Source organism: Mugil cephalus, chromosome 5 (genome assembly GCF_022458985.1).
Source record: "Mugil cephalus isolate CIBA_MC_2020 chromosome 5, CIBA_Mcephalus_1.1, whole genome shotgun sequence".
Taxonomy (NCBI): domain Eukaryota; kingdom Metazoa; phylum Chordata; class Actinopteri; order Mugiliformes; family Mugilidae; genus Mugil; species Mugil cephalus.
In genome coordinates this window covers 13068768-13095138 of record NC_061774.1, presented here as the reverse complement: position 1 = coordinate 13095138, position 26371 = coordinate 13068768, and the positions used below count along the sequence as shown (strand labels likewise).

At 45.6% G+C, this 26371-nt stretch overlaps 1 protein-coding gene and 1 long non-coding RNA gene across 5 annotated transcripts; one reads left to right on the top strand and one right to left on the bottom strand.

Moving 5' to 3' along the window:
* Positions 1 to 321: 321 nt before the first annotated feature.
* Positions 322 to 1383, bottom strand: LOC125008188. Its single transcript, XR_007112853.1, has 2 exons — positions 1234 to 1383; positions 322 to 653 (listed from the first exon to the last, which is right to left on the bottom strand). It is a non-coding gene; the product is annotated as an uncharacterized LOC125008188 (long non-coding RNA).
* Positions 1384 to 2480: 1097 nt separating this feature from the next.
* frmpd1b (FERM and PDZ domain containing 1b) lies at positions 2481 to 25392 on the top strand. Of its 4 annotated transcripts, none has more exons than XM_047585777.1 (17): positions 2481 to 2642; positions 8427 to 8582; positions 10768 to 10878; positions 12497 to 12669; positions 14000 to 14102; positions 15104 to 15149; positions 15444 to 15548; positions 15742 to 15837; positions 16634 to 16759; positions 16866 to 16985; positions 17639 to 17772; positions 18826 to 18952; positions 19267 to 19359; positions 19455 to 19637; positions 19983 to 20130; positions 20392 to 21360; positions 21552 to 25392. In XM_047585777.1, the coding sequence occupies exons 3-17, from the start codon at positions 10772 to 10774 to the stop codon at positions 24122 to 24124; spliced, it is 5103 nt and encodes a 1700-aa protein (XP_047441733.1). In that variant the 5' UTR covers positions 2481 to 2642; positions 8427 to 8582; positions 10768 to 10771; the 3' UTR covers positions 24125 to 25392. The 4 variants fall into 4 exon arrangements, with proteins under 4 accessions (XP_047441733.1, XP_047441730.1, XP_047441732.1 ...); XM_047585774.1 differs by having other exon boundaries at positions 19983 to 20184; XM_047585776.1 differs by having other exon boundaries at positions 10723 to 10878; positions 19983 to 20184.
* Positions 25393 to 26371: the final 979 nt, after the last annotated feature.

Sequence of the window (26371 nt, the reverse complement as noted above, 5' to 3'; positions counted from 1 at the left end):
GTGTGTGTGTGTGTGTTACCATAATTAAGTAGTAACATTATTTAAAATGCCTATTTTGTTGTAGCTACTGTAAGTGCCATTAGAGTTCAAGGTACATTTAATTTGGATTTTAATTGAAAAGACAATGTGAACACCCTTAATTTATTGCACAAAATAAATGTGAGTAGTGCATAATTAAAATTAGGTTTAGATTTTATTTTACTAGATACTGTATGCTATTTTACCACTGTAAATATTAAGCTGATGCAGATAAACAATTTTATACAAGTCTCATGTACATGTATAAAACTTGCAAAACTTAACACATATAAACCAACAGAATCAACATTATCTCTCTTTATTATGTGACAAAGCTGGCAGACACTACCAAACCGCAAACTGTGCAACATCAAAGATCATTATGTTAAATAAAAAAAAAAAAAACAACTGAAGATTTACAACTTGAAACAAACAAAAAACAAAGAATAGGCTGGTTCTCCCGGTGCAGTGATGGACACACAGGTCATGTTCCACAGTGATGCTGTAATGGGCCCCAGCTGTCCACATATGGAGATGCGTGCTGTCTCGGATGCAGTGAACTCTCAGTGGATAGACGGGGGACGATGCCAGCTGCTCCGCTCATATGCTGTCCAGCTTCTTTAACACGTATGGAGCTGTGAACACCAAAAACATACAATTAGTTTGTTTGAAATCACTTAAAGAGATGGTTTGTCACAGCTTAGTATAATGAAGAGTTTTTCAGAATTATCAGGACTGAATACAACAAGGTAATATTACATATACATGCTGTTGGCTTACAGATTTCAAACCCTTTTTTGTTGTAAGTACCAACACAGGTCTGAGCTGCAGTACCACATAATTCCCATGTATTACTTTTAGTTAAAACTGTTAACTATTTGTCTATTAGCTATAGCTACACACTTCGATTTATTCATTTATTATTAGATAGGCTAAATCACTGTAGCCTTTGTCTGTTTTATTTATTACTTACCACCATTAAACCATAGTTGATCAGTTTTCATGACTCAGTGGTGGCGTTTTCTTATGTAAATCAATTTATAACTTTCTATAATTTACTCAGGCTTATCACTCCATGTAGCCCAACTGATCAAATACCAACAAATGAAAGAGTTTACTTTAGTTTCTTAGATGCACAACGTGACCGAATAATTTCCTCTTAATTATTGCAATTTCTAGTATTTCGCTTAACGTCAATGTCATCTGTCTACTCACTGGCTCTGAGAAGGGCGACGTAAATAAGAAAGTTTCGTAAAGATGAGATTACATCTTGACGCATTTTCTTCTTCATCTCCTCTGGGTCCATTTTAGGCCCGAGTCCTTCCAGTTTGAACATGGTAGATGTTGTTTTATTTCAGGTTTTGGTCTTCAGCCTGTCTTGTAGAAAAACCAGTGCCTCAGTAGCGTGGATGGAAGAAGCTAAACCGGAAATACGTAATGACGTAAGTTACTGAAGAGACGGTGCGCAGGGAGGGACAAAAAAGGGGACGGTACGAGAAGGCGAACATTTAAATGGATTTCAAAAGAGTTTAATATCAAAATATTAACAACTCGAGTCTTTTTAAGTGTGTTTTGTGAAAATTGACGTAAATGACATTGCTTTAAATATATATTTTTATTCATTCATTATATTTTAAGTATCTATTTTTTGTCTACGGGTACGATCTATATGTAGACTATTTCTAGCGCTATGTACCATTTGATACTGGCAGACTAAAGTGATAACATGAAATTAGAAATGTAATTAGAAAAATAGATTTTTGATAGAATAAATGTATATTAATAGTTTGACTACGACCAATTTGACCCTAGTTGACCCAGATTGAAAAGAAATTCATTTAAAAACCTGCACCACAACAATTATGAGAGAGACAGGTTGCAATTACTAGGACCTGCTTTTAGGTCCTTCTCATGTGAGCTGGCGCAGCGAATGGATGGTAGTCATTGCCTAAAAAAACACAAATATTTGCAGTCAATTAGGCTCAAATTACGACAAATAATAATCTAAGTAAACATGAGGCTGCTTCTCTTAATTCTCCCCGTAGGTTATTTATTCAGTGATAGTGGAAGGCGCGAATAGTAGTTTTTATTAAAACAAATCAAAGTTTTGTTTAAAAAAAAAAATACAGATGGTTAGAGTTCGGTTACAATCATCATGGTTAATAAAAATGAGAAAATTTTCACTAAACTCAGAAACTAACAAGGAAATGAATTGTTAATGAACAGTTTCTGGATAACCCAGTCAATTCATTCTTATTGTTGTGCCTGACCTTGCGGAGGCGGGGCGGGGGTCCTCCGAGCAGACAGCGATGGAGGCAGGGAGGAGGGAGGCAGGGAGGAGGGAGAGACGAGCAGAGGGAGGGGGTGGGTTATTTCTGAGCTCAGGGCCGAGGATTAGGCAGAGAGAGCAGTCCCAGCTCGATGACAGCATCCAGCGTATGGCCAACCCCCCCGCACACCACACCACCACCACCACCACCATCATCTGCTCCGGGAAGACGCCGCTGATATATTCTGAGACACATCCACCGTCTACCCCTCAAAGCCTCCGTCTGCACCCTCGATCTTTCGGGGGATAAACCCCCCTACATCCCCGATCCGTCTGTCTCCTCCTCAGCCACGAGGTGAGTCTTCTATCGTTATTTCCCGGTGTTATTGTCTGATGGAGGAGCGCCCGGCTGGATACGGAGGAGGCGGCGGCGGACACCTTGCGTCCGCTGCTGCCATTAGTATTGATATTTCTTACACAGGAGAAATAAATAACCCATCTCTTGGTCATTTTAACATCGCCCTCGGGCTACACTCCGGACCCGTTTTAAAGGGAAGCGGCGGAGAGATTTAAATCCGATTAAGATTACAAAGGAAACAACAAAAGACTGACCTTTTTCTTCTTCTTTGTTCAGAATCACGGTTTCAGTGGCATGGCTGAAGCTATTGATCAAAGTTAGTGTTTGGTCGGTGTAATGGGATTTATTGGTTTATTGGGATATTTGTGAAACATTTATGATCACAGACACAGCCCCCCTTCAGTTGGCAATATATAGGCTACACACACAGTCATAATACAGACGCTGCCCGTTCTTCAAACACATTTAATTCACCGTATTCGCAAAACACATGTCTATAAGCGGCGGAACTGGAGAGCCACGCTGTCGTGTGCGCAGTGAAATCACCGTCACTGGCTACAGATTGGAAAAGCACGGACTAAATCCTGACGGATGGAGTGGGGGGTGAGTGGGGGGCGCGCCAGGAGTCAGGGTAGTAAGACACGCACATTATGAATGGGCGTAGGCGATGTGCAGCCACATCGGGACGGTCCACTTTCTCCTTTTAGTATTATTGTCCTCCGGCCAGCCTCAAGTCCCTTCCTTGCGCTCTTCTGTGCCGTGCCAGGCATGACAACATAACTAGACCGGAACAATGCGTTTTGCTATTCTGGGGCCTTAATTTAATGCATGACATGATTGCGGTTCAGACATATGTGCGACCGCAGCTTTCAGTTTGCACGAAGACATCACTTTACTTAATCATCCCGAGTCCTTTTTTTTCTTTTTTCTTTTAATATGTAACAGCATCTGGTCCATGTGTCATGTCGGCGCCGTGTTACGCAGCGTCTGTGAAAAAGCTCGGTGTTTTGCTTTCGTTCCTGTGTTCTCTCGGTGCGTTTGCGCGCTGTCTGCGCTCTCTGCCACCGCTGCGGGCGTTGTGCTGTGACTCAGGGATGTATGCTACAACATGTGATGGGAGTTGCTGCTCCGAGGTCACTCTGCCAGAGGAAAAACCTGACGGGCAGAACTTGCACATCAGGATAGACTTGATGCCTGGTTGTATTAGCCTCGGTCTGCTCTGCTGACTGCTCCTCTGTCCCACTTACTGCAGCCAGCCAGCCATCCTCTTCCTCTCCCTTCATCTTTAGCCTCACCTCCATGTCCCCAGGGGGGCAGACTGTGTTGCTGGGCTGGTCTTTCCAGCCAAATGAAGCCTTGACCAATAGGTCATTAAATCTGCAGATAACTGAACCTGTTCAAAAATTGATATTGGATTCGTTTCGCTGCTAAACCATGGATCAACTCAGTTCAGTTAATGAATGGGTCAGGGGCTGCGTGATTCTAATGGCTACACTGAAATGAAGATTAATTAATGGTTGCATTAGTGGATGTTAGCCAGTATGTTGCACATCCCCCCCCCCCCCCCCAAACTGTGCCAGTGTTACTCCTGCAGAGGAAAAGGAAGACGTGACCTCATTGATGTGACAGCTCCATGGTGATGGCACAATTGACCGGCAGTGGTGCCGTAATGTAGGCCATCTATGAGCATATGACAAAAACATTACAAGAATGAAGAGTATTCCCTTAAAACCTCATAAAGTAAATCATCAACTTCCAGTAACCACATTGCTCCTCTTCTGTTCTTGGGTGTGATATGAAATATTAAAGTCCTGCTGTAGCTGTGTAAGTGTTATCCTGGAGCCCAGAAGACAATTGTAGCTCTTGACTAACTCGACTGCCCTGATATTACTTTACTTAAAGATAAGACTTGCATTGTGCGTTTTTTTTTAAAGGATCACTGACAAGAAGGAAATTGGCTGAGACAGATAAAAGTGAAGCAGACTTTCCAGACTTGCAACATCTATCATCCTCCTACAACCGAAGGCTTTCCTCAGACATCGTCGTCTTTTATTCCCCGGAACCGCCAGAAACGCTGGAACCGCCAGAACCATCGACAGAGACCTTTAACACAATGCAGCACACTATTAAAAGACAGATTATTTGGTAGTGCACAGGGGAACTCAAGCCTTGCCAGGTCACAGATGAAAGGGGAAATGAAATGAGCGTCGGATGTTGAGCCCTGTCTCTGTAATCGTATAATGCTAATGGGACGAGCTGACAGACTGAACGGAGATGTGATTATGTGTGTGTGACAGGTGACTGGGAAATAACCAGCAAAACACAACAAGCAAAAGTCGACACTCTTTTTTTTTTTCCCGAGGAGCAGTGGAACATACCACGTCATAAAAAGCCTATTAAACCACTCATTCATATACAAACAGGATAAAAGAAAAAACACAGACAACTAACTGTGCTCGAGACATCCCACAGTGCTGCTGCCTTGAGTTAAACACTCTCACTCTCTCATTGCGCTGGTATTTGTCAGGTTTAGCATTTTCATCACAGGTTAGCATTTTAGCACGCTAACATTTGCAACCAAAGTTTTGCGCAAGCTTCAGTCTGCGATCCTGTGGTTGTGCTTTGAAATGTTAAAGGGTCTCGAGTGTGCGACATGATGTCTGTACAAATTTAATCGCAGTCCATCTCATATTTAGTTGATCAGCCAAGTTGTAAGAACACGGTAGCCTACAAAAGTTTGTACCAGCTTAGCCGGTGGATGCTTACTGTGGGTATTTTTACTGTTTATGTGCAGTCATAGAATAGGATACCTAGGGGGTGATGTGGATATTGTTGATGCACTGTAGGTTTAAGAGGGTTTAGGGTTGTCATTGGAAAATATGTTAAAGGCAGCAACCCCCATTCTCATTTCTTTTCATGGGGTCCCATGGTGATGGTGCACCACTGTGGGACAACCACACGGCATGAATCCAACATATTTTAGTAAAGGGATAAGGGATAGCTTAATAAGGAATTTAGACATAGAGGTAGGCTCAACATATTTGATTTTTTAAGAATCTGACTTCCTGTATGATAACGAGATTGACTGATTATGGCCAGAGCTTGTTGTGAGCATGGACACACATCTTAGATTGAATAAGATCACGGTATGCACTAAATTATTTGTCAAATGGCAAATGGTCTGTCAGTCTGTTTGCTTGTTTATCAAATTTTAGACGTGTTGATCATAAACCCGAGATTCATTACTCCTATTTATAGTAAAACTAAATAAATCCAGGTTTAATTATTTAAATGTCACTTACCCAACTGCGAATTAAAAGCAGAGATCTCAAGTCATCTGCACTGACTCACTCTGTGGTATTTATTGTCCGCTCTACTTGTTGTTCCGAACATTTACAACTTTGCGTTTATGAAATCTGAGGCCGTACAGCTGCGTCTCATAAACTTAAATCACCCTCACCTCAAGTCATCCAGATTTTTTCGCAAACACGGGATTTTCTGCCAACTGTGCTGCTGCCGGGCCGAACGCTCTCTGAGGCCCGTGTCCAACTTTATTGGCAGCGACTGTGAGACGAAATGAAATGTTGAGCCTGCTGCTGCTGCTGCTGCTGCTGCCCTGCGCCTCATGTGGCGTAGCTGTGTCTGGCGTGTCGCATTCAGATTGGGTGGGTGGGCGGGCAGTGGGTGGATCACAAGATGTCAATAATGGCCAACTGGTCCTGTGTAATTCTCTGCTTGCTTATCATATTAATGCCTGTAAATCGTGCTTACGTGTAATTGTGTTTACAACGTGGGTTTATTACAGACCAATTCAGTCAGATTATCAGATCGGCCGCACGGGTAATGTCGTTTAATGTGAAGACAGCTGTAGCTGAGGACTCTTCCTCCCACTTCATGCTCTAATGCAGCTTCTCTCGGCCCCGTCCAGGTTGATCTGACCTGCCGTGGCCCTGCACTGGTAATTGGGCTTAAAATTGTTTTGTATTCAGCCGGCTGCACAGGAACTGCCCGCTCTGTGCCACATCTCAACCTCCCGAGGAGCACCTCTATGAACTGCATGTGTGCTCGTAACGGGATTGAATAACTGACTGTTTTGTCGGAGACAGAGAGGCATTGTGTGGGTAAATGAGCAGACCGGTGGTGGGGGGGAGGAGGTGGGGATTGTCTCAGGGAAATGAGACGCAGACAGACTTCATATCCTAACGAGATATATACGTCCTGTATTCTCCGCGTAAAGCGAAGGGGGGAATGACGAGGCTCGATCAAAGGCCTGACAGCAGAGGACGGCATTTGTGACTCACTATTGATCCAGAACCAGATTAGGAGCAGACTCACCACTGTTGCTGTCTGGTTTCTATCTGTAATCAAGCCAAGATGCCATCACATCATGAGGAGAATGGTGACGATGCTACAGGTCTGATTATTTATTATTCAGTTATTTAACAAATCGCCATATATCTGGGGCCTGGCTTCCCTCTCCTCCCTGTGAGCGTACCTCTCACTGTAGATACTTTTGTGCTTTCTTCCCTTGCAGCCTTCTTTTCTTTCCTTTTCTTTGCCTCTGCCCTCTTCACCCTCTTTAAAATTCTCCCCCTTTCTTCCCCCCTTCAATATCCTGTCCTTTCTCTCCTTTCTTTGCCTTGACCAATTCTCTTCTTTTCTGCGCTCCTTCCCCTTTTCTCAGCCCCTCTGGAGTCCCCTCCCCTCTCCCCCTTTTCTCACCCCTTGCAACCCCCATACGTCTTTCCTGTGTGTCTCTCCCTCTCCCTCCTCTTCTTCTTTCTTCTTCTTCTTCTGCTTGTCGGTGTTGGCAAAGTGGCAGAAGTAGGCGGTTGGAGGCTGAGCTAGCTGCATTAGCCCCATGCATTATTCATGTGCCCCGCAGTCTGTGTGGGTCTGGGTCCTACGCTGGCTTTTTCAGTGGGACACATGGGCCTCGTGAAAGAGCTCTATGTGAGGGACACAGGGCCTGATGGACGAGCTACACCGCCGGGACTATCGGGTCTTTGATTTCTGCTCCCCTTTGAGCACGAGAGACCCAAAGGAGCGAGGCTTTGCTTCACAGATCAACATTCAAAAATGCAAAATGAGGTGGTTTCCTTAGACGAAGGTCCACAATGCCGGGCTCTTTCACAACAAAGCATTCCCCAAGTATGTTTTTTTTTTTTTTTTTTCCCCTCAAAACCAGACGCTGGCTAAGGTTTCAGCTATATCTGAAGGCCTGATGTTCACATGAAAGCCTTGTCCTCTTTAACCAGTGGCCAAGATCTCCGTTTGCCTGGCAGCGTTTCACCGGGATTCACAGGGCCGCCCTCTTTGCTTTTAGAGTGCGCCCAGTAAGAGCCGTTAACTGAACTGGGCTGTATGAAATTTTAATTTAGACAACCAGACGGAGATGGAATGCCTCGTCTCCACATCGCCATGTGCTAGAGAAAGACGGCGGGTGAGAGAGGGAAAGAAAAAAAAAAGAAAGAAAGAGAGAGAGAGCCTTTGGGACCAGAGGAGGGGCCTCTTGGAAAACCACAACCACATAGCTGGTTTAGTCTCACATCTGCTTCGCTTGACATACTTGCGTGATCACACTGAAAATATCGGCAGTGGCAGTGCAGTTGCCTTTCTTTCAATAAATAGGTTAAGAATTCACAGCAGATGCGGCTCACGCGGCTCAGTCGAACCGGCCTGCTTCATTCTCCACTCCAATTATAAACTTGTCACGCGGATATTCACCCCGTTTATAGGCTTTGACAGGTTTCACAGATAGCGTTGCTCTGCCCCGCACAGGTGGCCGCACCGGATCGGACTGGGATCGGCCCCGATGGTCACACGGACCGCTGTCCGCCTCTTTTCCGCCGGTCCTGGAGGGGTTACGGAGCTGATGTCTCAGAGGACGAGGGGGTGTGCGTGTTCTGGAGTCCTGAAGAGGCAAGCTACATCACGGTGAGTCACGCTCTCTCAGTCTCTGATTAGAACGTGGAGCATTGTGCTGCTCGCTCAAAATATCTGAGCGACATTTGAGCCCATGAGCGTGTGGGTTTGATTTCCTGTGGACAGAATACATGCCAAACATTTTTTTTTCTGCCTTTTTGCAGGAGTGAATCTCTCTTTTGCAACATTTGCTAGAATATTCGGTTGTTAGAGATTTTCGGGGGCCTATTACGCAAGCACACACTGCGTTTGCACCTGTGTGGCCTGCTGCTTTGTTGAGGTGAAAACGTGTGCTGCTCAGAGTAAAAACAGCGAACCCCTTTGCTCAGGAGCTTTGGGCGTGCATGCATATGAAAAGGAAAAGGCTGCTGCCGCCCACAGGGACTGTCACTGGAGATGCCTACCTGACTCTGCAAGGGCGGTGAAGGTGAGATAGAGAGGGATGGACGGATAGAGAGAGAAAATGAAAGACAGACGAGAGGAAGAGGGACAGCAAAAACCCTCGTCTGACTCAGCGCTGATCACTGCACTTGAGCAACAACACAACAGCGCGCATCCGCACGCGCCGCACGAGGATAATGCGAGGATCCTTGTCGTGCGTCGTGATCCACATACGGTGCAGACTGGCGTTTGACTGAGCCGAACGTGTCAATAATCTCGCTCGGTTCCTTGTGTGCAGCTGTCAGAGACACCTCGTCTCCCCCGGCCTTCTCCGATCGCGTCAATCTGCCTCCGTCCTGGATAAGCGGGAGGTGCTGAAGCGACACCCTGGCCAGTGCGGGGCCTGGTGCAGGACGAGGGCCTGTAATCCTCTTAAAAGGACAGACCTACGCTACCGTAGCTTCTAGCGAGGGAGGCTGATGCACACAGTTGTTTTATTTACCCGTTGTTTCTTCCAAAAGACAAATTCATTTAGCATCCTCTCTATAAATGCCACTCTACTTGCAGCGTTACAGCTTAACGTCCTGCATTGATCAAAGTGCGGTGTGTGTTGTTTCCACGCAACTCAGAACTTAAAGTACAGTCGGGTAATTGCGTTATAATGACTCAGGCCTCCTCGTTCGTCAGACGATGGCATGTATTATGATGATCAAGTGTGGAGGGAGGCCAGAAAACACTTTGCGCTAGTTTTATGATCTTCGCAAAAGTCTTGGCTTGCAGAGGCCTGATCAGACTAAGCTCTTGGCTCCTTTTTCCCCATAGCCAGGATACGTACCATTAGGTCTGAGCAGCGCATTCATCATCGTTAGACGTATCGATCAGGTCTGGGTCGCTGCTCTTCCCGACGCTGCCAAGGTTTCCCTCCTTTACCCCGGGTTCAAACGCATCATGAGTGCATCATGAGACAGCAGCTATGCGATGTCTGCTGAAAGCAAAACACACACAAAACAAACGCCCTCCCCGATGTCTCAAATCAGTGAGGTCGCTCCTTCAAGTCAAACCGCACAAATTAGATTCTGCAGATTCTGTGAACGTTTTGCAGCCCTAAAACAACAATCTTCCGTCTTGTAGAGTAAATTTCCCGTAACAGACAATAAAGTTTGCCGAGGGATTATTAGTTTCTACAAGCCTCCCCGGCGTATTGATTGGCTGACAGACACAAAACACAGTCGAGGGAAGTCGTAAGTCTTGAGATTTGGTCCGGATTCAGTGCTGAGCAGCTCTGCCTCCCTGGGGTCCAACCGGGCCCTCCATCGTTCATTACGTCCCCGGCACTGGCCCGTTTTAAAGGGCGAGCTAAGCAGAAAATCCACAGCTGCAGAGTTGTACAGATCGTGCAGATTGCGGCATATTTATGTTGAACTCTGTGTGACGGTGCAGTTGTTGTTGTTGTTGTTGTTGTTGTAGAGTCATTTAGGCATGTGCTGTTGCGCAGGCCGACCAGGCTCCACCCACCTTTCTGTCCCGGCCTTTGTTGCTTTCTGTCCCCATGTCTGACACCGTATTCAAGGCTGGCTACACGCGCTGCATATCAAAACAGACCGGGGTGCAAATTTAACCGGAGCACAATCCCCGGCGCTGATTACACAGTCGAGAAAGAAAAAAGAAAAAAAAAGACAGAATTAAGCTCTGAGCAGTTTCTAATTTATTTTATCCCTTCAAATCCTTTCATCTTCTTCCCACATTTCCTTTTTCTCTACTTGTTTTGCAGCAACATCTGTAACTCATATCCTTCTCTCCCCGTTCGTCCCTCCAGATAAATGGAGGAGAAGGAGCGATGTAGGAGCAGGTCTCCAGCTCGGAGGGCCAGCCGGGTGCAGCAGGTGGTGGGAACAATAATTCGACGCACCCGGGAGTCCCTTAGCAGGTACACAAAGTTCAGGACGAGTCCAAGAAATCGAGCATGCGGTAGAAAGCCGGAAACGTCAATTTTACTCCAAACACCATGTCAGCAACAAATAAAACAGCTTGTACAGTAAAGAAAAAAATTATTAAATAAGTTTGGGCTCGAAAGTGGAGAAAGAAGCTTCATCGACTTCCAGGACTGTTGCCAGATTCTCTTGTGATGGAGAAGTATGGATGTCGTAGGTGAATTTCGTCCAATATACTTCATAAAAGAGACAAAGATTATAGAAAGTACATGTCTTTTTTTTTTTTTTTTGTTACCCCGTATGAACACACACACCAGATCTCCTCCCCACACCCACACATAGAGACTCATAACACATAGCTGAGGACATATCCAAACCCCCGGCTGTCCCTCTCTCACACATAAACACACCCCACAGCGGACCACAAGTATGCTTTCAAGAACCCTCCGTCCTCTTGTTGTCCGCTCCGTGGTTTTCATTCTCAGCAGAGGAGGCGTTGCAGAGGGAGCCCAGTGAGCCCCCTCCCAGCCATCCTTGGGAAAGGTCTCTGGATGCTGTGACCGACTGACCAGGAGGGGAGGAGGCCTCGGGGAGCTCAGCTGTCACTGCTAGATTCAAGTGGCGCGCATAAGTGCATAGGCGGTATTAAGAGCCGTTTGAGCTGACGACGTGCAGCAAGTTGCGCAAACGTGACCTCGGTTCAGTGGCCGCTGTGATGAACCGCGTGTCCTGTTAGAAATGAAACGGGGAGTATTTGTAATCAGTCAGTCGCTGTTTTTAAATGAAATTCTCCAGATCCAGGCTCCTAAACGTGGCTGGTTCTGTGTTTGTTAGACAGACAAAGGAAGGGATTTGAAGGTACCATGTTGTGTCGCTTACACCGATCAGCCACAACATTAAAACCACTGACAGGAGAAGGTGACGATACTTGTGACAATTCAGTGTTCTGCTGGGAAACTTTTGGACCTGGCATTCATTCGTGTGGATGTTACTTAGACGTATAGCACCCACCTAGACCAGATCAAGCCCCTCACCCCATAGTAATGATAAAAAAACAGTTTAGGAACAACTAAAAAAAAAATATGAGAAACAGCACAAGGTGTTGACCTGGCCTCTAAATTCACTAGATCCCAAACTGATCACATATCTGTGGGATGATCCACAGAGGCCCCTCCCCTCAACCCAAACACCCCAACCAACAACATCCTGTTACCAGACACCACATGAAAACCCTCAGAAGGCCCGTGTCCATTCTCTGATGAGTCTGTTTTGGAGTCTCAAGGGAGACATAACAGTGGTCGTAATCTTATGCCAGATCAGTGTCACATATCCGTCTGAATCCAGATAAGTGTGAGGAGCTAAACTGACGCCCTAGCCAGCGAAGGCTCGCGCAGAACAGGTGCCTATAATCCTCTTAAAGGACAAACTACCTTTCTAAAGTTTTTGCAGCAACGCAGCCTCTCCCCTTTTCTCCAGCCTCGGCCCAATAACAAAAAAAAAAGACACGTGATTCGTAAACGATAAAAGAAGCCCTCTTCAGCCAGTTGAATGTGTCTATCGAGGACTATTGTCGCGTCCAGCCAGATAACCTGTCGCCCTGTTTGACCTCGCCAGGGAGCGGTTGCTAGGCGATGGGAGGTCGCAGCGCTCCAACAGTCTGTCCAACCAGAACTTCCAGGCCAAGCTGACGCTGCAGATCACCAGAGACCCGGTCCTGGACAGCAGCACGGGGCACGGCTTCACCCTCACCACAAACGCACCCCTGCTGGTCAGGGACGTTGCCGCAGGTACGCGGGGGGTTTGTGTGCGAGCGTGCGTGTGTGCGTGCGACTTGTTTGTCCGTGTGGATGAGTGCACTATGTTTTCCTTCTTCCCCTCCAAATGGCCACCTGCTTCATGTAACGTTGCAACGCCTGCAGTTAGTCAGGATTTACACACTCTCTTTGTCCCCCCGCCCGCCAGCCCCCACTCCCCCCCTCTCTCACACACACACATATTGACTCTCTCTCTCCTGGCATCCAGACTGCAAGGCACGGTGCCAGAGAAGCCACAAAAAAAAACAAAAAAAAACAACGCAGCCACCTGCTCATCCTTTCTAAATTCAATCACTTTTCATTTAGGCATCTTTGATAGGGGGGATAGAGAGTGAGAGACAGAGACATGCTGACCCGTTGCTTTTTTGTCCGCCTTGTAGAATAAGCCGATAAATGCCCCGAGGAGGGTCCCGCCCTGACACTAGCTCTGTAATTGCCGTGAGCTGCCAAAGAAAGAGGGGGGACGAGAAGGAGAGAGGGAAGTGAGGACAGAAGACGAGATTTAATACAGGGAGGAGACGCCCGCGGGAGATAGACTACAACCAAAGTGCAAATATGGCTAAAGATAGATAAAATAATGAGTGTGAAAGTGTGCGGAGTGCAAGGAGGGAGGGAATATGGGTGATGCCCTTAGGGGTTCAGGAGAAGTCAGGGAAGCCTTAGCGGTGAGGAAAGTGATGGACGACGGAGGATAGGGAAGGAAAGAGGAGGAATGGGCAGGTCTTCAGGCAGCAGTGTCATGAAAACTTGATGGGGGTGCTCTGGTTTGCTGGTCCGTGTGTGTGTGTTTGTGTGTGTGTGTGTGTGTGTAGGAGCTGGCAGAGCAGCGCAGTGAGCCATCAGTGGGTCAAAAATCAGGGCCAGACAGGGCTTTACCAGGCGGAGAGAGGGGGTTTGCGAAAATCTGTGTGTGTGTGTGGTTGTCCATCTTTGCTCACACGTGCGCCTACAGTACTGTGTTTGTGTGTGCTAGAGTGAGCTGAAACCGCTGTGCCTCGGCCGCGCTCTCTTGCCTGAAGATAAATGAGTAGAAATAACTAGAGAAAGCAGAGCGGAGCCGAGCTGGAAGAGACCCAGAATAGCCGTAACCCCTCACGTCCCGGAGAGCTCGGCTGAACGCTGTCGAGTCAGCCATGTTGAATAAGCACATGTGCCACTCTGTGTGTGTTTGTGTGTGTGTGGGTACTTTCATCTGTGTGTATATCCTAATTTGTCCCCACGTGTGCTGGCTTTTTATGCTGAAGCGCTCACTCTTTTCATTGTGTGAATATGCGTGTGTGTGTGTGTGTGTGTGTGTGTGTAGGGAGTCCTGCAGATGGGATACTATACCCAGGAGACCAGGTGTTGCAGATTAATGAGGCAGTTCTAGAGGATCTGAGTCCAGAGCAGGTGGAAAACGTCTTAAGGTGAGTATCTGTCTATCAATCTATTCGTCATTCATTTGTCTTAGTTAGCGTTCGTTAGCACAGTGATTCAAACTAACGTCTGTTGGTAATGGGAAATGGTCTTGCTTTTATGTAGCGCTTTACAGTCACAGAGGTTCAGCGTCTTGCTCGAGGACACTTCGGCATGTGGCACATTCTGTGGGTCGAACCGCTAACCGCTCCACCTACTGATCGACAGTCACCCCTGTTGTCTCCCACAAGCTCCAAATCATCATCGTAGTCACGTTCTGCCCCGTCAAGTCAGGATAAATCACCTGTATTAGCTGCATTTAATGCAAAACACCAACCGATACTGCATATACACTCATAATTATTCTAATGGCTAATTAAAGAAAGCTGATTGACTGACACATGCATATCATACATAAGAAGTGTAACTGAAAAAAAAAAGGATTTTACATCTAATTAGTTTGTTAAATACAAATACGAATACTTTTTTACCTCAACAAATACAGATAGTGGATTCTTTCCACAGCCCTATTGCATATACATCCACAATTATTATACTGGTTAATTAATTACACATCCCATCTATCTCAATAGGTCAATCAAAAAGCAACATAAATCACGTCTTGTATACAAAATCAATTCACAAGTGTGTATTGAACTGTGGGTGCTGTACCTTTTTGACCTTTCAGTTTTATATATAGAATTATTACTATCAGTGCATCTATCAATTCATGAAATGTAAACAGAAAACGTGTAGAAACTCATGTGGCATGCTGAGACCAGTGCATCTGGTCCATCCAGTGACTAAATGCATCGTCATCTCTGTTATCAAGAATAGATCTCTGAGATCGTTTGGATGATTCGCAGGTGACTGTGTGTGTGAAAGGTTTAGCGCATAGAGGGCAAAGGTCAGGGGAGAATGCGCTTGTTTGTCAGCTGGACAGAATGATAATAATCTGTTCACGCATTGTGTTTAAACATGGATGTTATATATATTTTTTCTCTCCACCCAGGAACTTGGAGGATTGCATTAATGTGACTATCCTGCGGCACATGACGGTGAGTACAAGGAAGACATTGATGACCACCCCTAAACACAAGAGCACGCATTCACAGAAGCTCATTACACCACATTTCATTTGAACATAAGCCGCCTGTGTGTCTCCGAGCATGTGACGGTAAACTGGCATCTTCTGACTGGATTAGCTGCCTTCGCGCTGCGTAAAAGCGTAAATCTGCGTCTCAGTACAGCTGCATCCCAAAGTTATTTGTTGTCGGAATAAATTGTGTGGGTTAGAACGTGGTCTACCTCACGTATACGGCATAGTAATGGCGCGTGTCTGTGTGTTACAGAATCCCAAGTCCTCCATTATGTCGGCAGAGAAGAGAGCTCGCCTGAGGAGTAATCCAGTTAAAGTGCGCTTTGCAGAAGAGGTGGTGGTCAATGGGCACACTCAGGTGGGTAAATCTTATCTGATGCGGATGGAAAGCTGCCGTGATAAATGACTCTCATTCCTGGATCTCTCACACCTTTGAAGATTCTCTGTTTGGTTTCATCTTCTAACCTGTCAGGCTTCTTTTGCTTTCTGTTTTATCTCTCCTCATTTGACGTTGATCCTGTCTGACCACACCTCTCGCTTCTCTCCGCCAGGGAAACTCTCTTCTCTTCCTGCCCAACGTCCTGAAGGTCTATTTAGAGAACGGACAGACCAAGGCCTTCAAGTTCGACAACACAACCACAGTCAAGGTATTTAATAAAGGGGATTCTCAGGACGGTGAGGAAGAATTACCACAAAAGCATATTTGGAGCGTTTGGATTTGGTGTATACATATACACGTACAGTGGTCTGATGGAGATGCATATTGCCCTTGTACACCAAGTGGATTAGCTGAATATATTTATATATTAACAATGGACACAATCTGACATAAAACAGAAATAAAAGATTGAGTTATACATGTTACTGCCCAGAAGAACCAATGAGATACCCCCTTTGGTTTCCCACAAGCATCTCAAGACCAAACATGAATTGATCGACTGTATTTTCAGAAGGCTTTCTAGGAATAAGTGGGTGTATTTTGCAATTAAGCACACCACAAGTTATGGTGTGATTGCCCCGAAGGTGTGGGTAGGCTGCTGTCAATGGGGAATAGCATAAAACATGGCACCGTTCCTGGAGGAGGAAGTTATGAAACATTTAAAAGTGAGAAGAACAATATGGAACAATTCAGAGCTGCGTAGCAATGAGGCTAACGTGGTTGTTTGCAGGGTGCAGCTCGGTTTTTATGGGCAAGTCTAGTTTGCAGACGGAAAGTGCACTTTAAAGAATCATCATAAGTCGCCTCAAGTAAGGTCCGCGTGTGTTCTTCATGAGCACTGCGTTTACCGTCGTTGTAACAGCTTTTGTGTATGCATTTCAGTTTGTATTCCCAGACAAAGGGCAGCTGAGAAGGAGAGTCAGATTTGTCCATCTGCCCTCTGCAGGCTGGGATGAACCATGTTTGTCTAAGGGGTCTGAGCTGTTGGTTTTTCATCATTCCAGGACATTGTTTTGACTCTGAAGGATAAGCTGTCCATCCGGGCCATTGAGTACTTTGCCCTGGTGCTAGAGCAACAGTACAGCATCACCAAACTACTGTTACTGCATGAAGATGAGCTCATACAGAAGGTACAGTAGCTGTGAATGGAGGATTAAATAAATCATAACTCTCAGCTGAGACAGTTTCCCAGACGCCAAATTATTTACTCTTTTATATTTTCTTGTTCTTCACCAGGTGGTGCAGAAAAAAGACTCCCATGACTACAGGTGTCTGTTCAGAGTTTGTTTCATCCCCAAAGACCCCATGGACCTGCAGCAGGATGACCCCTCTGCCTTTGAGTACTTCTTTATGCAGGTCAGAGAAGCTTTTTCTTTTATCTACAGCGATGCTTTGTATTTGCTTTATTCTCTGTTTGTCTCACGGTCTTTTGCTTTGAGCTTCACAGGCAGACACTGACCCCTTTCTCCCAGCTGTAAAAAAAATAATAAAACAAGTCTTATGCACATACACAGAAAATTTAATGTTTGATAGATCATGATGTTCAACTCCAGAGTCTCAGAAGTTTGCTGCTCTTTGTTTCTGGTACCAGTTGAAAAGTGTAATAACGTCATATCATTTTCTATCACGGCTTTGCTGTATATCATGTTGCCGTCACGCTGTGAGTCAGTAGTGAACTCGGCCATATGTGCCACTCAAGTACTTGAGTCTGATTACACACGGCTTTCAGATATAAACGCCGTGAAAGGTGCATGTTGTCTTTGGGTGTTTTTGTCCCACGGTAACAGGAGTGCCTCTTACATCATGTTGATTTATTGTTTTAAAATCAGTCTCTTCCTCCTGCTGTGTTTGTTCTGCCAGAGCTGGATTAAGATGCTCACGAGTTGTGTATTTTGTATTGTCTTGCATAAAGTCTGCGTTGGCAGATTATACAAGTTACTGTGAAAACATGGTGCTTCTCAGTTTACTGTAAGGACAATGTCTGACACTGTGATTGTGTTTGTTTGCAGAGTGTTGGAGATGTGCTGCAGGAGCGTTTTGCAGTAGAGATGAAGTGTAACACCGCGCTCCGCCTGGCTGCCCTGCACATGCACGAGAGACTAGATAGCTGCGGCCAGACCAGGACCTCCATCAAGAGTATTACGTGAGTTATATGTGTGTCATTTTAGGGTCGCACATGTAGAGCAGTGCTGGCCTCCACACAGCTTTTTCTATAATTTTGTTAATCTAGGGAGATTGTTTTGCTGCTGCTATTCTTTTCCGGGATGAAGCTGCTCGCTAATCTATTAGTGTGATGGAACAGATTTTTTGTGTGCACAGTGTTGTGTTCCATAACCTGTATGTGGAAGTATCTCAACTAGCACCAAATCTAATGAGCACAAACCCATTTAAGGGCCATCTCTTTGATGCACTGCTCCAACATTCATTTTCTTATATACTGCGCATCAGTGCTGTCACAAATACGATATTAATACAAATACTTCTGTTCCACACCGATACAGCTACCTCATATCGTAGTGATGATGATCAGATTTAAATAAAGGCGCTGTAGAGAGCTTGTTCTCAAATCTGAAAGAACTACTAACATTATCGTAGGCTTAGATGACAGAAAAAAATAGAAATATTGAACTGTTCAAAAAGGTCCCATCAAAAATTAATTGAAGCTGGGATATACCAAAACTTGGAATGAATTCGAACCGCACTGATGTAGCACCACAAAGCTAATACTAGTATACAGACAAGCTAATGTTAGTGTTGAAGGATTTGTGTGTAATTCATTCGGTAATAATATGACAAATGTTAGGTACAGGTACAATGACAGAGTACAGTTCTTTATTTATCTAATTTCACCAGATGTGAAAAGTTAGCTAGCGTATGAAGCCAGCATGGCAGTGAGTTGTTTGGTGGGAGCAGCGAGACTGGACGGTGGTTGAGATATTTGAAAAAAAAAAAAAAAAATCATAGTAACGCTGTTTAACATTTGTCATGTTGCTTTATGTTTTGACTTATTATCATTTTTTACTTTCTGTGAGTCCGTTCTGTTTTCATATGCTACACCAATATTTACTTGGTTTTCAGCAAACTGAATGAGGGACATAGTGGGTGGTGCTGTGGTTCAGGTTTAGAGCCTCTGAGCTCCTCATTAAGAAGCCTATTTGTGTGATTTGCCTCCCTCTACGTATGCCTGTGTTGGCAGAAAGGAGTTTGGCCTGGACAGCTTCATCTCTCCCACGCTGCTGAGCAACATGAGGGAGAAGGACCTGAGGAAAGCCATCAGCTACCACCTCAAAAAGATCCAGTCCCTGCTAGAGCCACGCCAGAAGGTAAATACAGACTGAATGATGAATGGCAGGAAGCACTGAGAGGCGTAAAGAGACGGATAGTGACAGTCCCGTTGTGGCTTTGGGGTACTTTGTAGCTGACATTTAATTTCCCTGGGGTTTGAATTGGTAAATGGTACACCAGCAGGTTGGGATAAGATAGATAGGTAGGAGGGTGATTAAATGGGAGTTGTAGATCTGGGGCTTGGGTAATGTTTCGAGGGAAAGGAGTGGGGCGTATTTTCTAACATGTCCTGTTGGCCACATGTTGGATCTGTAACACTTTTCTCTCTGTATCCATGCTTGCTGTGTTATAGGTAATATCTGCTAATCAGGCCCGGTTGGCCTACCTCACTCAGTTGGGAGAGCTCATTTCATATGGGGGAAGATCCTACACGGCAACAATGATGGTAAGGGTTGGGAGCTGTATGCATATCGTGTGATGGGTCCATTTGCTGAATCATACGATACCAAACAATTTGGATTCAATCTTTCCCACCTCCAGCTTCAGGACAGAGAAGTGTTGGTCAGCTTGCTGGTGGGAGCCAAGTATGGGATGAGTCAGGTCATCAACCACAAGCTCAACGTGATCTCTACACTGGTCGAGTTCAGCAGCATCAGTCGAGTAGAGTTGCTCTCGGAGTCGGACAAAGTCAGCCTACTGCGCATCTCCCTGCATGACATGAAGGTATGGGAGACACAGGCTACGTATACATGCACATGTTCATAGAGATGCTAGGCTCTATTATTCATGTAGACACTGACACAGATACAAAAATGGATGTTCACCCACCGCACTATATTCTCACCAAATCTCATGCTAGAATAAATATAGGTCACGCTTTCTTCCTCCAATACACACAGAACAGTATGTAGCCTAAGGGAGTGTGTGGTAGCTATATAATGTTAATTCACTGACTCAAAGGTGACTATTTCTCCCTCTTTCTCCCACTCCATCGCCTCCCCCTTTTACCCTTTGGCTTTAATCACTACTGCTTTACCTTATCTTCTGCAATGCCCTCCCCCTTCGCAGCCATTTGCCTTACTGATGGACTCTCTGGCAGCCAAAGACTTAGGGTGTCTGCTGGGAGGCTACTGCAGACTCCTGGTGGATCCCAGTGTTAATGTCTTCCGTCTGGGGCGCCCAAAAGTGAGGGTGCACCGGATTCCTGCTGAAGAAGGTGTGTGTGGGAGGTTCGCCGTACTAGAGGGCGTGTGCTATGAATCCCTATCAAGTGAGCAAAAACTGTTTCACTTCAATCAATAGATTTCTGGCTTTGGCCTTTTGATAGAATTTTCATTGTCACCAGCCAGTACGGGTACGGATAAAAAAGACAGTCATTTAATACCATTACACCTAAACATTATTCAGTTCAACCATTGCACTAACACAGTCTTTGCATTGCTTGTCTGGTGTTTCTTTATCTTCTTCATCTCATTAGGTTATGTGTCACGCTGCTGCAGTGATTCAGATGACTCAACAGATGAGGATGATCCAATGGATTCCCAGAATTACAGACGCCTAGATCCAGCAAGTCAGGACTGGGAAGAAAGGAGGAAAGAGGAAGAAGAAAAGCGGAGGGAGGAGGAAAGAAAAGAGAGAGAGGAGTACAAAGGCAAACAGGAAGTGAAGATAATAGTGACAACGGAAGGTAAGGAAAATGAGAGTGAGGAGGAAGGAGGAGCAACAGGAAGTGGTCTGCGTAAGTTCAGTGTCATGGATGAAGAAATGAACCTGGAGACCACCTGGTACCACACTGACCCACGGGTCACCAGCAGCTTCTCCAGCCTGTCCAGTGGTTCGCTGAGCGCCGCCCTGGAAGAGAGCAGCGCCGCAGCCAAAGCCCCATCTCGCGTGGATGCTGTTCGTGGGCTACGCACAGGCGAGAATCTTCCAAACTTGGATGTTCATCACCCCTACCTCCTGGAGCCAAAACTACACCAAGGGCCCCTACGACCCACAAACCTCAATTACCGTGGCAACGATAACTCTTGTCTTTGCTTTGCTGAGCTCAGTGCAACTGATTTCCTTCCTAGCCCCCCTGAGGCTACTAGTGATGATTATGACGACGAAGAAGAGGAGGAAGAGCGGGGAGTCAAGGAACTTAGACGTATCTCCAAGATCCCGAGTTCAAGGGATTTGAGAATGATTGACAGCATACCCTTTCAAAGATCACCCATTAAAAGAAAGAAAAAGGCCCCTCCTAAAGTCCCAGTAAGGACAAGTTCAATTCCTGGGCACAAAGGAGAACAGGCTGAGAACCGCTTGTCTAAGGATGAAGATGCTTTATTTCTGACTCCGTCACCCAACCCCAAACCAGCTCTTTTGGTCAAGGAGAATGCCTCAGAGTCTGATGATGAGTTTTTTGATGCACAGGACAGATTTACTCCACCAGTTCCCGATCTATCAGGTTTGTATACAGCATTGTTGATATGACTTTGTAGATGAAGATGACAGTTTAACTTTGTAACTTAATTGTAAAGATTCTTTGTCTGGTTTGAGTATTGATGACACATGGGAATAATTAAATGTAGTGTGATTAAGATGGTTGCATTGGAGCTGTGATATTTATATCAGTCTGTTGATGCATTTCTCTTTCAGACGCTGAGCTGGCTGATCGGAGAAATGCTAATCGTTTAAGTGGGACCTGGAATGGTCTTCCAGCCGCCCAAGGGAAAGAGCCATTGTCCCATCTTGCCAATAAAACCCAAAGCTGTAAAATAAAGAAGGAAAAAGAGAAACCTAAAGGTCCTGCAAATCAACTCATTAACCAACAACCAAGTCCTACAAAACAGTCCCAGAAACCTGAAGTTAAGGTCAAACCACCACTGGCACCGAAACCCCAGCTGCCTCCCAAACCTCAAATCATTCCTCCAAAATCCCCCCAGCATGGGAGATCTTACGCCCAGTGTAATGGGGATGCCTCTGGACGCATGTCTTCCGAACTCCTGGAAATGGAGCCAGACACCATGGAGTTTAAATCTGTCACATCAGGTGGACTGCCTCTGTCATCGTCCCTGATTACAGCAGTGCGATGTAGCAAGCAGTCGGTACCCATCACAACGCCACAAGCTGAGGAAAAATTAAAAAGGCAAGAAAGCAGTCCCAAAAAGAAGAAGGATCTGGTACAAGGGAATGGAGCACATGTGATTTCCAAAGACAAAGCAAACATTTCTGATGAAAAACAAAATCATAAACCAGAGGGCAAAAGCAATGGGACTGATGGACTGATACAAAAGCCAGCACTCCTACAGCTTATCTCTCACTCTAATTCAGGTACAAAGCTAGCTACTCCCCCTCCAGTGCCTCCAAAACCCACTTCTCCCACCACTTTTCATCCCTTATCACTTCCTGCTAGCTCTCCTGTCACCCCTACTGATCCAAACCAAGGGATCTTTAAGGATTGCGTCACTCCGCCAAATGGGATCCACCCGTGGAGCAGTCGCAATGGTAGCATCCAGTCAGGACCTAGGAGGGTCTCTATGAGCCATGAGAGCCTGTCGCCCAAAAATACAGATGCACCCCTTACTCTTACCACCTCCCTGACTTCAACCACCTCTACTGGTGTTGGGGGGATGGAAAACAGAGAACCTGGAAGATCTGGTTCTGGATCTGACCTGAGAACCAGCTCCTCCAGCCTGGGGGGCAGACTTCCAGCCTCTGCCCTGAGAGGGAAGATCCAGGCTCTGCCTTGGTACATGACCCGTTCCCAGGAGATTCTAGGGACACTTGACTATCCCTCCACTAGCTCCATCAATGGAGACACATCTGGATTTGGCTCAGGTTTGTCCGTAGCCAGTGGTTTATCAGACCTAAACAAAACCCCTGTCAAGGATAAAGAAATCGTGACCTCAAAATCAGAAAGCAAAGGGAACATTTTAGATGATGGTGCTGAGGTTGTGATAGCAACCATCAAAGAGGCCCAGGAAGTGACCTCCCACATAAAAAAGGCCAATGGAACTAATGGCTCAGACCATGATCTGAGTTTTAGAGAAAATAGTGCACACAGTGCCAGTGTTTCCTCAGAGCAGCCTCAGTCACGGTCTCATTCAGCGGTGGGGTTGGGAGGTGTGTCCGACATGCAGATAGGTGGTGACTCGCCAACATCATCACAAGCAGACAGTACTCCGCAACGGGAGGCCTGTGGCTGCCGCACCGTTTACGCCAATTGTTTCAGTGGAGACACTGAGGATGGTGTTAGCTTTGATGAGGAGCTCACCGTTTATGAGTTTTCCCGTCGAGTACGCCCGAAACCTACGTGTCCAGCACCAGTCCCCTCTCCAACAACACCCTCTCCAAAACCCAATATTCTGTCATTGCTGAGAGATAACCCTCGTCCACTGTCTACCTTCTCCACTGCCTCCTCTGAACTCAGCCCTCTAGTTTCACATCCGGTTTCACCCACATCCTCATTTGGTGGTCCTCTGCGGTCGCTTACCAACAAGAATTACGGTGGGTTGAGGGGAGGCTTTACTTCCCTACGTCAAGATATAGATCAGCTTCTTCTGGTGTTGGAGAGGGGAAAATTTGAGCAATCGCAACAGATATGTGGAGATTCAAAACAGGAAAACACAAGCATAACAATAGGGCCTGACCTGAATCACAATGGAACTCAAGACAGTACTACCCTGGCACAAAGTCTAAATTGTAGTGGGTCAAGCCCTGCTGGCATGACAGAGGCTGAAAAGAATCTTCTCCAGGCAGAAGCTCGGCGGCTGGCATCCGGGTGTCAGCGGGCCACACGTGTAGGCTGGGCGCCTGATGAAGCTCTGCGATCTTTATCCAACAGCTTCAGCGCCCTGGTTCAGCTGTCAGCAGCTTGCCTGCGAACAAATCCCTGCCCTGGTTGTGACATCTGCCATAATGCGACTTTGCTCAGCAGGGATGAGGACGATGATGACGGCCAGGAGGCAATGGACAAGCTAAAGGAGATAGTTGGTCTGTACCGTGAGTTTGTTGGGGCTGTTGAGACAGCTGGAACTGGTGCTGGGGTCGGGGGTAAGACTGTGGGCCTCACTGGGTCTGCACAGGGTCAAGGGGAAGGTGACGGCGTGAGGCTACTAGCCAAACGCTGCACTGTGCTCATCTCCTCTGTATTCGCACTCACCCAGCTCTTCCGGACACGCACACTAGACCCGTCGGACAGACCCGGCCGCGTACCTCTCAACTTTTGACCTGTGAATTTTTACACACTCATAACCCACTGGCCCTAGAGGTGAGACAAGAGGAAACAGCACAGAGCTAACTGGTGTGTAACTCCTGTGTTCTTGTACAGTAAGTGCCATGCACACCACAGCACAGACACATGACACATAACCCACACAGAGACACATACACAAAACATACTCCTACAGGAAGAGCTCCTTGGACGCATATGGACTATGCATTTGTACATACGAATTTTATAATTATCTTATAATTCTCTTATTTTATGAAACAACGTGTATGTATGTAAGGATGAATAACCCATGTATGTATTTATGTATTTATTTTTACAATATTTGCACCATGATCTGTGATGTGCAGGTCTCTGGTGAGGAAAAAAAAATCTATGGATGTCACTGGAATTTTTATGTTTCCTTTCTTTTTGAGACAGTATTATGATTTGATTTTTTTTTTTTTTTTTTGCTGCTTTGAAGATTTCTCCACTCCACAAGGTGTAATCTGTAAATTGTCATTTTTCAAGTTTAATATCATAGTATGTTTACTTAACAAAAAAAAACAATACAGAAAATATACTTTATCGCTCTTGTGAAATATAGTGATTAACTCATTTGTTTTATATGTGCAGGGTTTCCTTTTTAAGGATTTAGTTTTTCAACGTTACAGTCACATATAAATGGGATACAAATCTATACCATTACACAGCAGGGAGAGCACTTTTGACTGTTACAGATTGCACCTTTTTACGAGACACACATCCTTGTGTAAAGTGTTTTTCTACCCTTTCCCTTTCCCAAACTGACTCCGAGTGAATGCTTCTTGGAAATACTCCCACGTCCCCAAACATATGCAGTATTATAACATTGATCTAGTTTTCATCCAAAGGACACAGCGTATATATATTTTCTGGGAATGTGTGGGTCGGCTCCAGGCAGCAAAGCGCGGGACTTTGTTTATGTTTTTGACTCGGCACAAGAGAGACTGTTAAACTCTGTCCAGATGTAGCAAATATCCAAAGTCTTACAACACTGAGCCACAAACTGTTCCCTGCTATGGTTTCCTCTTTGGGGCGTGCCATTTTATTAATAACTGACTGACTGACAGATGGACTGACTGCTGTAGGCTGGGGTCAGAACTGTAGATATACATTTATATCTCCGTGTCCTACTCTGTCCCTGACCTTAGTTTATGGCTATGCAAACATAAACCCCTCAACTCCCAACATGATGTAATATTCTTTTTCCTGTGCTGACATTAAAAAACAACAATAGCTGCATTATGTTTGTCTGAATATAATGGATGCTTTCTTTGTTTGGAATGTTGGCTTTTGTCTTGTTTCGGGAAAAAACTTTTTGCATTATGGATTGCAACGTTTCGCGAAGTTGCATGGCATTAGCACATCGTCGATATAAAGACTCCTGTCGGTACTGATGTCTGTGAATTGTCGGTGAAAGGATTGCGTTGCTCGATCAGTTTGCTGATGTACAGTGTTCACCAATCAGCTCGTCCACATCACATGATGCCAGCTCACTTGATGAGCCATCCGGGTTTCGAGGATTTACTTGAGCCACCTGAGACAACAGGAAGGTAATTAAGTCAAATCAGGCTACGGTTGCTTATTCAAATATGATCAGGGGGGGATTAGCTGAAATAAAGACCGCTTAAGTGTTCAGAGACAGCTGGTGAGGAGAAAGGTTGTATATTTAATCTGCTAGGATGATGACTGAGGGAAATTTTTGTCAAGGTGACGCGTGGACTGCTTCACAGCTTCCGGTAACGCCACTGAGGTAACGTCCTGTAGCCGTGTCCATCATAGTGCCAACGTGAAGACACTCCGCTGCGTCTCAGGAGTGCTGCTGTTCATCGAGCGGGCTCAAACAGTAAAGAGTGCCTGCGTTTCAGACTTCTTTCTGTATGGTGAAATTGTGCAAACAGCATTTCATATCCGGAGATAACATTGTGTTTCTACATAGGTAGTCACTTTTGCGTACCCACGTACAATGAAGTCAATGTACCAAGAAATGTATTGTTTGGGAATAAATGACACACTGACCTTAACGGTGCTGGACGTGTTCTGGGATTTATCTGATGGAAGTGTGAGTTGTGTTCAATTTCACATGGCGAACTTTATTTATGAGATCAGGAGACCTTAGGGCCACCACCGTGTCCTAACATTCAGCACAGCAGAAATAAATAAACGAGGTCTGAATATTAACCTCGGCCGCGTAAATAGCCTTACTACTGTCTGTGTACCTCCT